General features: G+C 40.2%; 1 protein-coding gene across 1 annotated transcript; it reads left to right on the top strand.

Annotated features, from left to right (window-relative positions):
• Positions 1 to 4863: 4863 nt before the first annotated feature.
• On the top strand, positions 4864 to 11558 carry LOC141405525 (venom serine protease). Its single transcript, XM_073989928.1, has 5 exons — positions 4864 to 5126; positions 5196 to 5529; positions 5593 to 5691; positions 10794 to 10962; positions 11021 to 11558. The coding sequence occupies exons 1-5, from the start codon at positions 4899 to 4901 to the stop codon at positions 11394 to 11396; spliced, it is 1206 nt and encodes a 401-aa protein (XP_073846029.1). The 5' UTR covers positions 4864 to 4898; the 3' UTR covers positions 11397 to 11558.
• Positions 11559 to 15534: the final 3976 nt, after the last annotated feature.

The following is a 15534-nucleotide window of genomic DNA, read 5'->3' as shown; positions in this document are numbered from 1 at the left end:
GTAATATTTCTTCGAATATTAGATGAAATTTGAGGGTGGTGCTTATAGGTCCACTCCTTCCGGTACCTCCCACACAAAGTTCTAAAATATTTGCTAAAATAGTACGTGCGATATCTCATAAACGTAGCAACCAATTTGATCCAAACTTTGGATCTCCAAATATTTTGTCCAATAGGGCCCAAAATGTGCGCCCTATCGGCCCAATCCTTGGAGTACAAATGTTCAACATGTTTGTGTGGTTAAGGGTCTGTTCGAAGATCCTTTGGAAATTTTTAAACGAAGGTTTTCCTAGTGTCCCTGTTTACAGCAATATTATGTTTTCTTAGGCAAGTATGGTACAAAAGCCCTATCTATAGATACGCCGCAAATGTTTAAGCTTTAATCCAATCCATATTTTTGTCGGTTCATACGCTCAAAAATTTTAAAACCCCCTAAATACATAAGCGTTTCAATCCACACAGGCTGGTACTAGTATATCTCTGTCGGCAAAGCCGACTGATACTTTTTTAGTTGTTTCTTCAGATCTTAGTAGGTCCCATTCACTACTAATTGGACATCTACAGGGTAATTCCTGCCATACTCAGACCTTCCCTTATACTCAAATCGGACCTCTATACAGCTCTTCCTTTACACACCTATGAAAATCTATACAAATTGACCTCTATAAAGCTCTCTCTGTACAAATCGGACCTCCATAAAGCTCTCATTAAACAAATTAATCTCTTCTATACAAATTAATCTCTACAGCTGTCATTCTGTGAAAATCGGGCCTCTATAGCACTTCTTCTATACAAATTTACCTCAACCGAGCTTCTTCCCTGCAAATTGCAGCTTTATAGAACTTCTTCTATGTAAATAAAGCGCTATAGATCTTCTTCCCCACAAATCGTCATTCTTCTATAAAAATGGAGCGCTGTAGAGATTCTGTGTTAAAAACTAGACACTTATAGAGCTTCTTCCGTACAAATCGAACCTCCCTTTCCCATTAATTACACCTCTATAGAACTCCTTCTATAGGAACTGACCCGTATAAGGTTTCGTACGCACAAGTCTTTAGAGCTCTTTTTATATAAATTGACCTCCATAGGGATCTTTTTATAACAATCGGACACCTGTAAAACTCCTACTTTACAAATTGACGCCTGCAAATTTTCTTCCTTCTACAGAGCTTATTTCTACAGAAATTTACCGCTATAAAGCTCATTTTACACAAACTGTCCGCTATAGAGATTCTTCCGCTCAAATCTGACTTCTATAGACCTCCTTCTATATAAAATAAAATCTCTAGAGGTCCTCCTTTCCATATCGCACATCTAGGGAGATCCTTCCATACAATCTGACCCCTAGAAATTCGACTTTTATAGGGTCCCTTCCTTTATAAATCGAACTCCACAGAGCCGCTTATTTCCGAACTGGACCTCCCAGAGCTGCTTCTATACAAATTGACATCTATATAGCTTCTCCTTTCCAAACCGGACTTTTAATAAACCACTCCTCTATTAATAGGCCTCGACAGAGCTCTTCATTTCGAAATCTGCCCTCTGTATAGCTCCTACTACACAAATTAACCTTCAATACAAAACGGACTCCTAGAGAGCCTCTCCTCTATAAATTGGCCTCAATAGATATCATTCTTTCCAAATCGGCACTCTGTAGAGATCTATAGCTATATGTGGACAAATTAAACCCTAAAGATCTCCTCCTTTCCAAATCGGTCGTCTGTAGAGCTTCTACTGCACAAATTGACCTCTATAAATGTCGATCAATGCAAATCCGACTTCTATAGGTTCCGTCTTTATAAGTTGACACTGATAGAGCTCCTCCTTTCCAAATTGGCCCTTCATAAAGCTCATTCTACACAAAACGACATCCATAAAGCTCTTCCTTCCCAAATCATCCTTCTTTATAAATTGGCTGCTTCAGTACAAATCGAACTTCAATAAATTAACCTGTTCGATCCCCTACTTTCCAAGTCATTGGCTTCTATAGAGCTCTTAGTTTCCAAATCGGCCCTCACAAATTGACCTCTATAGAGCTCCGTGAGTACAAATCGGACCTCCTCTATAAATTAACCTCATAAAGCTCCTCCGTTCCGAATCGGCCCTTTACGGAGCTCATACTATACAAATTGACCTCAATACAGCTTCTGCAGTTCAAATGGGACCTCTATAGAGCTTCTCCTCTATAAATTAACCTCTGTGGAGAGCCTCCATTCCAAATCGGTACTCTATAGAGCTCCATCTACACAAATAAATCTCTATAGAGCTCCGGACTTCTATAGAACTTGTCCTCTATAAATTAACCTTTATAGAGCTCTTCCTTTCCGAATCGGCCCTCTATAGAGCCCATTCTACACAAATTGACCTCTACAGAGCTCCTGCAGTATAAATCGATGTTCTTACACTTCTACGAAGCTTCTTCTACACAAATTCACCTCTATAGAGCTCCATCAGTACAAATCGGACTTCTATAGAGCTTCTCCTCTATAAATTAACCTCTATAGAGACCCTTCTTTCCAAATCGGCACTTTATGGAGCTCCTTCTACACAAATTGATATCAACATAGCTCCTGTAGTTCAAATGGGACTTCTGTATAACTTGTTCTCTCTAAATTAACCTCTATAGTGTTCCTCCATTCCAAATAGGCCCTTCATGGAGCTCCTTGTACACAAATTAACTTCTATTCTCTCTAAGTTACCCCCTATAGTTTTCCTCCATTCCAAATCGGCCCTTTATGGAGCTGCTTCTAAACAAATTGACCTTAATATAGCTCCTGCACTTCAAATAAGACCTCTATAGAGATTCTGCTGTATAAATTAACCTCTGTGGAGTGTCTCTATTCCAAACTGGCCCTCTATAGAGCTCCTTCTACACAAATAAATCCCTTTAGAGCTCCTGAAGTGCAATTCGGACTTCTATAGAACTTGTCCTCTATAAATTAACCTCTATAGAGTTTCTCCTTTCCGAATCGGCCCTCTATAGAGCTCCTTCTACACAAATTGACCTCTATAGAGCTCCATCAGTACCAATCGGAGCTTCTACTCTATAAATTAACCTCTATAGAGTTCCTCCTTTCCGAATAGGCCATCTATAGATCTCCTTCTAAACAAATTGACCTCTATAGAGCTTCATCAGTACAAATCGGACAAATCGGAGCTTCTCCTCTATAAATTAACCTCTATGGTGTTCCTCCATTCCAATTCGGCCCTTTATGGAGCTCCTTCTAAACAAATTGACCTCAATACAGCTCCTGCAGTTCAAATGGGACCTCTACAGAGCTTCTGCTCTATAAATTAACCTCCATTCCAAATCGGCCCTCTATAGAGCTCCTTCTACACAAATAAATATCTATAGAGCTCCTGAAGTGCAAATCGGACTTCTATAAAACTTCTTCTCTCTAAATCAACCTCTTAGTGTTCCTCCATTCCAAATCGGAGCTCCTTCTATACAAATTAACTTCTATAGAGCTCCTGCAGTACAAATCGAACTCCTATAGAGCTTCTCCTCCATAAATTAACCTCTATAGAGACCCTCCTTTCCAAATCGGCCATCTATAGAGCTCCTGCAGTGTAAATCGGTCTTCTATAGAACTTGTACTCTATAATATAAACCTCTATAGAGCTCCTCCTTTCCGAATCGGCCCGCTATGGAGCTCCTTCTACATAAATTTACCTCTATACAGCTTCTGCAGTATAAATCGGACTTCTAAAGACTTCTATAAAACTTCTTCTACACAAATTCACCTTTATAGAGCTCCTCCATTCCAAATCGGACTCCTATAAGGCTCCTGCAGTACAAATCGGCACTTTAGAGCTCCTCCTTTAGAAATTTTAACATATCGGAACTCCATAGAGCTCCTTCTATATAAATCGAACTTCTATAGAGCTCTTCCCTTCCAAATGAAGCTCCTTCAATACAAATTGACCTTTATAGAGATCGTCCTTTATAAATCGAGCCTCTATAGAGTTAGTTTTGTAGGTATGTCTATAGAGCTGCAAAAAGTATCTCTGTTGAACATCTTCTGAACAAATCGGGCTTTTACACCCCTCTTTCTTTTTAAAAAAATCTCTAAGGAGTTCCTCCTTTCATAATCGGCCCTCTATAGAGCTCCTTCTATAGCAATGTACCTCTAAAGAGCTTCCCATGTACAAAATGGATAATATCCTTTCACAATCAGCCCTCTATAGAGCACAGTATATACTAATTGACCACTAGCGAGCTTCTTCGACACCTGTCGGCATTCTATAGAGATCCTTCTCTATAAATCAAACCCAATAGAGCTCCTCTTTTGCAAAGTTTTTATTTTTTTATAGAACATTTCGGTCCTCTTGCTCTACACATAAAAAATTTTAGCCATTTGATAAAAAATTCAAAGATTCAATCAAAAATGTATCGATTTTCCGGCGATAAAAAAATTGTCATATTGACAGAATTCGATAAAACTATTTGATCATAAAGTAAAAATACAACTGATAAAATATTTCACATATTGACAAAAATATTTATCAAAATATTCCACATATTGTATTTTATCAGTTCAATATAAAAAATCGAAAAATATTTTAGTTAATATGTGAAATATTTTATCAGATGTATTCTAACTTTGTGATCAAATAATTTTATCGAATTTTGTCAATATGATAATTTTTTTTATCGCCGGATTTTTTTCTGTGTTCGTGAACTGTTTTAAGATGTACACCATGTAACCACCAATTACATTCGACACTGTAACCTACTCTTCACCGGATGACATACAAGTATTAAAGGTGACACATTTTCTCTAAGTATTGATAAATAAATAAATCTCCTTATCTTTTCTACGTAAATAATTAAAATCTTTAAATTCAGTATTTTTCTGTGTCACGGAAATCATTTGTAGAAATGATTCGGAAGCAAATATGTCAATTAAAATTCATTCGCTCTTAAAATTGCTGATGGTACTCTGCTGGAGGCCAAATTTAGCCCAACAACAATGTTCCGTAGAATATCATTTACAAAATGATCGCCAGGTATTGAATATAACCTCAAGAAACTATCCCAATCCCTATCCACTGGGAAGCAATTGTCGTTATCGCATAACAGCTCCCATGGATCATGTTGTGGTGGTTAATTGTGTATTCGAAGTGGTAAGTACAATACTCGGGCACACTCTTCAAATGAAAATAAATTTAAACTTTGTGTACCACCTACCTCAGAGCCCCAATCGTTGTGACAATGACTATTTCATAGTCTCCTTGGATGGTGACTTCCACTTAAGAGATGGTGAACGTTATTGCCTTAACAGCCGCATAACACGAACGTCGCACTTCCGTTCCATAGTCTTGGCCTACGCCTCGGTACGACCAAATTCAGCCCAACGTGGACGTTTTCTTTGTCAAGCCATTGCACGGCGCCAGGCCTGTAAATGCGGTTGGTCGGTCAATACAAGAATTACCAATGGTGTGGAGACGATTGCAAATGAATTTCCCTTCATGGTGGCGTTGAGAGATATCGAATCGCCCCAAATGATATTTTGTGGTGGAAATATAGGTAAGGAGAGGTTAGGAAATTAAAGATTTGTTATAGAAAATTTGTGATAATTGTTTCTTGCAGTAAGTCATCGCCATATCTTGACTGCTGCGCATTGCATGCGCATGCATCCTGATGCCAGCCGAATAATGGCCTATGTGGGTGATCACAATTTGATTGCGGGTAAGTAGGATTTTTTTTTCATTTTAATGGATCGAAAGTTTAGAAGATAGTTTCAGATAATATCAAGTGTTTTTTTACAAGATCCGAATATATTTCGAAAAAATAGAGTTTGTTCTCAAAGACAATCATTGGATCTTCTCACCCAAGATAACATAAACTTCTGACAAAAAGAACAGGAACTTCTCACAGAAAAACAGGACCTTCTTACAGATAATCAGATAATCTTCACAGAATAGATCAACAGATCTACCCACAAAAAATCAAGGAGTTTCCTCAGTGAATATCAGATTATCTACTGGACAATTTTCTCACAGAAGATTATCTAGCAGCATGTCACAGAAACTTCACTCATTCTAGAAGATGAGAGAATTCTTGCTGAGAAGATCAGAGAAACTTTTCCCAAAAGATCTGAGATTTTTCAGAAAAGAGTTTAAGAAGAGTGTCATTCCCCAGATGATTTGAAGATATTCACAAACTTGATTAACATTTTTTCAGAGGTTCCACCATTAAAGCATCAGACAAAGGACTAGCGCATTCTCTCAGAAGATCAGATTATTATCTCAAAGAAACTCAGAGATTTTCTTCTCAGAAAATCAGAGGACACTTTCTTGTAAGATGGATACTTTCTGAGTTCTACCCTCAGAAGATCAAACGATATTCTCTCAAAAGAATAGAGGATCTACTCTTAGAAAAATAGAGGATCGTCTACAATAAGACCTGAAAATCTTCTCATAGAAGATCAAAAGTCTTCCCTTAGAGGATGAGAGGATCTCAGATGATCCTTTAGAAGAAAATCGGGCGATTTTTGTTTCTCAGAATATCAGAGGACCCTTTCTACCAAGGTACGAGTTTTTCCTACAGAAGATCAGACGATATTCAATCAGAAGAAGAGGAGACGATCATCTCTCAGAAGAATAGAAAATCTTCTCTCAGAAGATCAGAGAATCATCTACAAGAAGATCAGTAAATCTTGTCACAGAATATCAGAAGATCTTCCCTGAGAATATATAAATATCTTCCCCCAGAGATCAGAGGATCCTCTAGAAGAAAATCACGACATTTTTTCTCAGAAGATCAGAGGATCCTCTCGAAGAAAATCAAAAGTTCTTCCCTAAGAAGATCCTCTCACAGAAGATAGAAGGATTTTCTTACAGAAGATCAAAGAATTTTCTAGCAGAAGATTAAAGGATTGAAGGAAAACCAGAGGATCTTATCACAGAACATAAGCGGATCTTTTAACAGAAGAGCACTGGATCTTCTCACAGAAGGTCAGACGAATTTCTCTCAGAACATAAGATCTCGGAGGATCTTCTAACAAAAGATCATAGGATTTTCTCATAGAAGAAAATGCTAATTTCTCTCAGAAGATCTAAGAATCTTCTCTCAGAAGTTCTAAGGATCTTCTCTCAGAAGTTCAGATGATCTTCTCACTGAAGACCAGAGGATCTTTCCACAGAAGACCAGAAATATTTATCTCAGAAGATCAGATCCTCAGAGAAGATCATACGAAATTCTTTCAGAAGATCTGTGCATTTTCTCACATAAGATCAGAGGATCCTCTTACAGAAGATCAGACGAATTTCTCTCAGAATATCTACGGATCTTCTCACGGAATATCAGACGAATTTCTCTCAGAAGATCTGAGGATATTTTCACAGAAGACCAAAGGATCTTCTCACAGAAGTCAGAGGATCTTCTCACAGACGATCAGAGGATCTTCTCACAGAAGATCAGAGGATCTTATGTAAGAAAACCAGAGGATCTTCTCACAGAACATAAGGGGTCTTCTAACAGAAGAGCATAGGATCTTCTCACAGAATGTCATAGCATATTTTCACAGAAGATCGGACGGTCTTCTCACAGTAGGTCAGAGGATCTTTCCACAGAAGACCAGAAATATTTCTCTCAGAAGATCAGATCCTCAGAGAAGATCATACGAAGTTCTCTCAGAAGATCTGTGTATTTTCTCACATAAGATCAGAGGATCCTCTCACAGAAGATCAGACGAATTTCTCTCAGAACATCTACGGATCTTCTCACGGAATATTAGACGAATTTCTCTCAGAATATCTGAGGATATTTTCACAAAAGACCAAAGGATCTTCTCACAGAAGATCAGAGGATCTTCTCACAGACGATCAGAGCATCTTCTCACAGAAGATCAGAGGATCTTATGTAAGAAAACCAGAGGATCTTCTCACAGAACATAAGGGGTCTTCTAACAGAAGAGCATAGGATCTTCTCACAGAATGTCATAGCATATTTTCACAGAAGATCAGACGGTCTTTTCACAGAAGGTCAGAGGATCTTTCCACAGAAGACCAGAAATATTTCTCTCAGAAGATCAGATCCTCAGAGAAGATCATACGAAGTTCTCTCAGAAGATCTGTGTATTTTCTCACATAAGATCAGAGGATCCTCTCACAGAAGATCAGACGAATTTCTCTCAGAACATCTACGGATCTTCTCACGGAATATTAGACGAATTTCTCTTAGAATATCTGAGGATCTGAAGATCAGAGAATCTTCTCACAGAAGATCAGGGGATCTTATGTAAGAAAACCAGAGGATCTTCTCACAGAACATAAGGGGTCTTCTAACAGAAGAGCATAGGATCTTCTCACAGAATGTCATAGCATATTTTCACAGAAGATCAGACGGTCTTCTTACAGAAGGTCAGACGAATTTCTCTCAGATCATATGGGGATCCTCCCACAGAAGATCAGAGAATCTTCTCACAGATTATCAGAGGATCTTCTAACAGAAGATCATAGGTACTTCTCACAGCAGAAAAGGCGAATTTCTCTCAAAAGAAATGAGGATCTTCTCTCAGAAGTTAAGATGATCTTCTCAGAGAAGATCATATGAAGTTCTCTCAGAAGATCTGTGCATTTTCTCACAGAAGATCAGAGGATCCTCTCACTGAAGATCAGACGAATTTCTCTCAGAACATCTACGGATCTTCTCTCGGAATATCAGACGAATTTCTCTCAGAATATCTGAGGATCTTTTCACAGAAGACCAAAGGATCTTCTCACAGAAGATCAGAGGATCTTCTCACAGACGATCAGAGGATCTTCTCACAGAAGATCAGAGGATCTTATGTAAGAAAACCAGAGGATCTTCTCACAGAACATAAGGGGTCTTCTAACAGAAGAGCATAGGATCTTCTCACAGAATGTCATAGCATATTTTCACAGAAGATCAGACGGTCTTCTTACAGAAGGTCAGACGAATTTCTCTCAGATCATATGGGGATCCTCCCACAGAAGATCAGAGAATCTTCTCACAGATTATCAGAGGATCTTCTAACAGAAGATCATAGGTACTTCTCACAGCAGAAAAGGCGAATTTCTCTCAAAAGAAATGAGGATCTTCTCTCAGAAGTTAAGATGATCTTCTCAGAGAAGATCATATGAAGTTCTCTCAGAAGATCTGTGCATTTTTTCACAGAAGATCAGAGGATCCTCTCACTGAAGATCAGACGAATTTCTCTCAGAACATCTACGGATCTTCTCACGGAATATCAGATGAATTTCTCTCAGAATATCTTATGATCTTTTCACAGAAGACCAAAGGATCTTCTCACAGAAGATCAGAGGATCTTCTCACAGAAGATCAGAGGATCTTATGTAAGAAAACCAGAGGATCTTCTCACAGAAGACCAGGGGATCTATCCACAGAAGACCAGAAAATGTCTCTCAGAAGATCAGAGGATCTTCTCAAAGAAGATCATACGAAGTTCTCTCAGAAGATCTGTGCATTTTCTCACAGAAGATCAGAGGATCCTCTCACTGAAGATCAGACGAATTTCTCTCAGAACATCTACGGATCTTCTCACAGTATATTAGACGAATTTCTCTCAGAACATTTGAGGATCTTCACACAGAAGATCAGAGGATCTTCTCAAAGAAAACCAGAAGATTTTCTCACAGAACATAATGAGTCTTCTACCAGAAGAGCATAGGATATTCTCACAGAATATCATAGAATATTTTCACAGAAGATCAGACAGAAAATCAGAAGCTCTTCCTTAAGAAGATCCTCTCACGGAAGATAGAAGGATTTTCTCATAGAAGATCAAAGGATTTTCTCATAGAAGATCAAAGGATTTTCTAGCAGAGGATTAAAGGACTGAAGGCAAACCAGAGGATCTTATCACAGGACATAAGCGGATCTTTTAACAGAAGAGCACTGGATCTTCTCACAGAATATCATAAAATATTTTCACAGGAGATCAGACGGTCTACTTACAGAAGGTCAGACGAAATTCTCTCAGATCATATAGGGATCTTCCCAGTGGGAAGTTCCCACAGAAAATCAGGGAATCTTCTCACAGAATATCAGAGCATCTTCTAACAGAAGATGATAGATACTTCTCACAGAAGAAAAGGTGAATTTGTCTCAGAAAATTTAAGGATCTTCTCTCAGAAGTTCATATGATCTTCTCTCAGATGTTTAGATGATCTTCTCACAGAAGTTCAGAGGATCTATCCACAGAAGACCAGAAAATTTCTCTCAGAAGATCAGAGGATCTTCACAGAGAAGATCATACGAAGTTCTCTCAGAAGATCTGGGAATTTTCTCACAGAAGGTCAGAGAATCTCTCACAGAAGATCAGAACATCTGAGGATCTTCTCACAGAAGTTCAGAGGATCTTCTAAAAGAAGATCATAGGATATTCTCACAGAAGAAAAGGCGAATATCTCTCAGAAGAAGATCACAGAATATCAGAGGATCTTCTCTCAGAAAACCAGAGGATATTCTCACAGAAGATCATAGAATCTTCTCACATAATATAGAATGATATTTTCACAGATGATCAGACGATCTTCTCAGAGAAGGTCATAACAAGTTCCCTCAGAAGATCTGAGGATCTTCTGACAGATGATCTGACGATCTTCACACAGAACTTCAGAGAATCTTTTCACAGAAGGTCAGGATCTTCTCACAGAAGATCAGAATCGATCACAAAAGGTCTCAAAAAATATCCATGATCAGAGAATATCAAAAAAGCTTTTTAGATAGATCGATAGTTGACAATTAAAAAAATTACGGTTCCCTAAGTCCACAATTCATATTCTATGTTTTCTCTCCTGCAGTTGGTGAAACGCCCTTTGAGGCCCAATATCGCATTCAGCGCATTATCAATCATCCCAACTATGCCTCCACATCCAGTTCCACAATAAATGACATATCGATTTTGGTGACCGTGGTGCCTATGGATTGGTCACGGGGTGTCGGACCAATATGTCTGCCATGGCATCAGCTGTAAGTAAATCTATTCTTTACATTTGTTGTTCATATTCATCTCCCTTTTGCCTTACAGAACAGATTCCTTCGCCTACATACAAGTTGATGTGGCTGGCTGGGGAACCCTCTCCTTTGCAGGCATGAAATCGAATACCCTACAAAAAGCTCAACTGGCAACTGTGGAAAATCGAGTTTGCCAGCAACATTATAATACCACCACCATACAAAACTCACACATTTGTACCTATGATTTTATGGGTAGAAGTCAGGATACCTGTCAATATGATTCTGGTGGACCGGTAATTATGCGTGGTCAACGTTTCCAGCTACTTGGTTTGATAAGTTTTGGTCAAAGTTGTGGCCAACGACATGGTATGGGGGTCAATACACGGATAACGTCACATCTGCCGTGGTTGTGGAATTATTTACAGGGCAATGTGTGTATTCTGTAATTATGTGAATTATTTTCAAAATCTAATTGTTGTTGTTAAGTGCAGCCAATGAGTAATACAAAGTAACTAAAGTGAAGTAGGTCCTTTGAAGAGGCGACATAAGGACCACTTGCCGTTCTCTTTTTTTTGCAATTTTCCATAATAAATGATTTAATTTATGCATAACTCTTGCTGTTGTTGCTGTTATCTTGTTTAGGACTGTAATTTGCTGTTTTTTTTTTCTTCCTCTCTCTCGCTGTTTTAAATATGCATTTCAAGGATAATGAGCCTTTGTTAGCCTTTGATGTTATTACCGTACTTTTTATTCGCTTTTGTCTGTGATTTTTCTCCCATTCGCAATCCCTTCAAATAATTGTTACATTTTCGGAGATCTTCACAAAAAAACAGCGAAATGAAAGAACAAACGGAAATTAGCGTAAAGTGTCCTTTCGTAACTGTTCTAAGCGGCAAGTAGACAAAGGCTTGTTTCACAGTCCTTGTCAAGGACTTGATTTGATTTGCGTGTTTTTTGTGAATTTTAATTGTTCATCTTATTGCATTTGAATGGTTTTTGCTTTATGCCAGCGTTATGCAACAAGTTCTGAATGCATCATTGGGGTGGAAATGAGTATATTTTTCCGTGTGTTATCTAAAGGAGGTTTAACAGTAGAAGCTACTTGTCCTATAGGGAAATATCTGGCCTTGTAAAGAAAGAACTCTGGTCTTCTATAGGTAAACCCCAGATCTTCTATGGGAAGACCTCAGGTATTGTATGGAAATACCTCAGGTCTTCTATGGGAAGACCTCAGGTCCTCTACGAGAAGACTTCAGGTCTTCTATGGGAAGACCTCAGGTCTTCTATGGGAAGACCTCAGGTCTTCTATGGGAAGACCTCAGGTCCTCTATGAGAAGACTTCAGGTCTTCTATGGGAAGACCTCAGGTCTTCTATTGGAAAAACCTCAGGGCTTCTATGGGAAGACTTCAGGTCGTCTTTGGGAAGACCTCAGGCTTGCTATGAGAAGACTTCAGGTCTTCTATGGGAAGACCTCAGGTCTTCTATGGGAAGACCTCAGGTCTTCTATGGGAAGACCTCAGGTCTTCTACGGGAAAACCTCAGGTTTTCTATGGGAAGACCTCAGGTCTTGTATGGGAAGACCTCAGGTATTCTATGGGAAGACCTCACGTCTTCTATGGGAAGACCTTAGGTCTTCTAGGGAAAGACCTTAGGTCTTCTAGGGAAAGACCTTAGGTCTTCTAGGGAAAGACCTCAGGTTTTCTATGGAAAGACCTTAGGTCTTCTATGAGAAGACTTCAGGTCTTCCATGGGAACACCTCAGGTCTTCTATGGGAAGACCTCACGTTTTCTTTCTCAGGTTCTATGAGAAAACCTCAGGCCTTCTATGGGAAGACCTCAGATCTTCTATGGGAAGAATTCAGGTATTCTATGGGATGACCTTTGGAAAGACCTCAGGCCTTCTATGAGAAGACCTCAGGTCTTATATGGCAAGACCTCACGTCTTCTATGGGAAGACTTCAGGTATTCTATGGGATGACCTCAGGTCTTCTATGGGAAGACCTAAGGTCTTCTATGGGAAAACCTCAGGCCTTCTATGGAAAGACCTCAGGTCTTCTATGGAAAGACGTCAGGTATTCTATTGGGAAACCTAAGGCCTTCTATGGAAAGACCTCAGGTCTTCTATGGGTGGACCTTAGGTCTTCTATTGGAAAACCTCAGGTCTTCTATTGGAAAACCTCAGACCTTTTATGGGAAGACCTCAGGTCTTCTATGAGAAGAGGTCTTCCTATAGAAGACCTGAGGTCTTCCCATAGGACACCACAGGTCTTCCCATACAAGGCCTGAGGCATTCTCATAGAAGCCCTGTGGTCTTCCCATTGAAGACCTGAAGTCTTCTCATAGAAGACTTGAGGTCTTCCCTTAGAAGATCTGAAGTCTTCTCATAGAAGACCTGAGGTCTTTCCATAGAAGATCTGAGGTCTTCTCTTCTCAGGTCTTCTATGGGAAGAACTCAGGTCTTTTATGGGAAGACCTCATCTCTTCTATGGGAACACTTCATTTCATCTATGGGAAGACCTCAGGTCTTCTATGGGATGACTTCAGGCCTTCTATGAGAATACCTCAGGCCTTCTATGGGAAGACCCATGCTGTTCTATGGGAAGACCTCAGGTCTTCTATAGGAAGACCTCAGGTCTTCTATAAGAAGACCTCAGGTCTTCTATGGGAAGACCTCTTCTCAGTTCTTCTATGGGATGACTTCAGGCCTTCTATGAGAATACCTCAGACCTTCTATGGGAAGACCTGTGGTGTCCTATTGGAAGACCTCAGGTCTTCTATAGGAAGACCTCAGGTCTTCTCATAGAAGGCCTGAGGTATTCTCATAGAAGGCCTGAAGTATTCCCATAGAAGGCCTGAGGTCTTCCCTTAAAAGATCTGAGGTGTTCCCTATGAGAAGAGGTCTTCCTATAGAAGACCTGAGGTCTTCCTATAGAAGACCTGAGGTCTTCCTATAGAAGACTTGAGGTCTTCCTATAGAAGACCTGAGATCTTCCCATAGAACACCATGGGTCTTCCCATAGAAGGCCTGAGGCATTCTCATAGTAGACTTGAGGTCTTCCCATAGAAGAACTGAGGTCATCCCATAGAAGACCTGAGGTCTTCCCATAGAAGAGATGAGGTCATCTATGGGAAGACCTCTGGTCTCCTATGGGAAGACCTCAGGTCTTCTATGGGAAGACCTCAGGTCTTCTATGGGAAGACCTCAGGTCTTCTATGGGAAGACCTCAGGTCTCCTGTGGGAAGACCTCAGGTCTTCTATGGGAAGACCTCAGGTGTTCTATGGGAAGACCTCAGGTGTTCTATGGAAAGACCTCAGGTCTTCTATGGAAAGCCCTCAGGTCTGCTATGGGAAGACCTGAAGTCCTCTATGGGATGACCTCAGGTCTTTTATGGAAAGCCCTCAGGTCTGCTATGCGAAGACCTCGGGTTTTCTATGGGAAGACCTCAGGTCTTCTAGGGGAAGACCTCGGGTCTTCTATGGAAAGCCCTCAGGTCTGCTATGGGAAGACCTGAAGTCCTCTATGGGATGACCTCAGGTCTTCTATGGAAAATCGTCAGGTTTTCTCTAGGAAGACCTCAGGTCTTCTATGGTAAGACCTCAGGTCTTCTAGGGGAAGACCTGAAGTCCTCCATGGGATGACCTCAGGTCTTCTATGGAAAATCGTCAGGTCTTCTGTAGGAAGACCTCAGGTCTTCTATGGTAAGACCTCAGGTGTTCTATGGAAAGACCTCAGGTCTTCTATGGAAAGACCTCAGGTCTTCTATGGGAAGACCTCAGGTGTTTTATGGAAAGACCTCAGGTGTTCTATGTGAAGACCTCAGGTCTTCTATGGGAAGACCTCAGGTCCTCCATGGGGAGACCTCAGGTCTTCTTTGGGAAGACCTCGGGCCTTCTATGAGAAGACCTCAGGCCTTCTATGGGAAGACCCCAGGTCTTCTATGGGAAGACATCAGGTATTCTATGGGATGAGCTCAGGTCTGCTATGGGAAGACCTCAGGTCTTTTATGGGATGATCTCAGGTGTTCTATGGAAAGACCTCAGGTCTTCTACAGAAAGACCTCAGGCCTTCTATGAGAAGACTTCAGGTCTTCTATGGGAAGACTTCAGGTCTTCTATGAGAAGACTTCAGGTCTTCTATGGGAAGACTTCAGGTCTTCTATGGGAAGAATTCAGGTCTTCTATGGGAAGACTTCAGGTCTTCTATGGGAGGACCTCAGGTCTTCTATGGGAAGACTTCAGGTGTTCTATGGGAAGACCTCAGGTCTTCTATGAGAAGACCTCAGGTCTTCTATGAGAAGACCTCAGGTTTTCTATTGGAAAAACCTCATTTCTTCTATGGGAAGACCTCGGGTCTTCTATGGGAAGACCTCAGGTCCACCCTCAGCCCTCGGGTCTACCACCTGGCTGCGTCGGTGGTGGTCCATAAGAATACCTCTGGTATTCCATAAGAAGACCTCTTGTCTTCCATGGGAAGGCCTCTGGTCCTTCAAAAGAAGACCTCTTGTCTTCTATAAAAAACCTCGTGTCCTCATATATGAAGTCCTTTGGTCTTTCAAAAGAAGACCCCTTGCCTTATATAGGA

Source organism: Musca autumnalis, unplaced genomic scaffold, assembly GCF_047663935.1.
Source record: "Musca autumnalis isolate F117 unplaced genomic scaffold, ASM4766393v1 scaffold_5, whole genome shotgun sequence".
NCBI classification, from domain to species: Eukaryota; Metazoa; Arthropoda; class Insecta; order Diptera; family Muscidae; genus Musca; species Musca autumnalis.
The sequence above is the reverse complement of the archived record's forward strand: the minus strand, read 5'-3'. Positions and strand labels throughout refer to the sequence as shown.

Coding starts and splice junctions, on each gene's coding strand:
- LOC141405525 (XM_073989928.1), top strand. CDS start 4,899: ATGTCAATTAAAATTCATTCGCTCTTAAAATTGCTGATGGTACTCTGC. Junction 5,530..5,592: donor ATTTTGTGGTGGAAATATAG/GTAAGGAGAGGT, acceptor TGTTTCTTGCAG/TAAGTCATCGCCATATCTTG. Junction 5,692..10,793: donor TGATCACAATTTGATTGCGG/GTAAGTAGGATT, acceptor TCTCTCCTGCAG/TTGGTGAAACGCCCTTTGAG.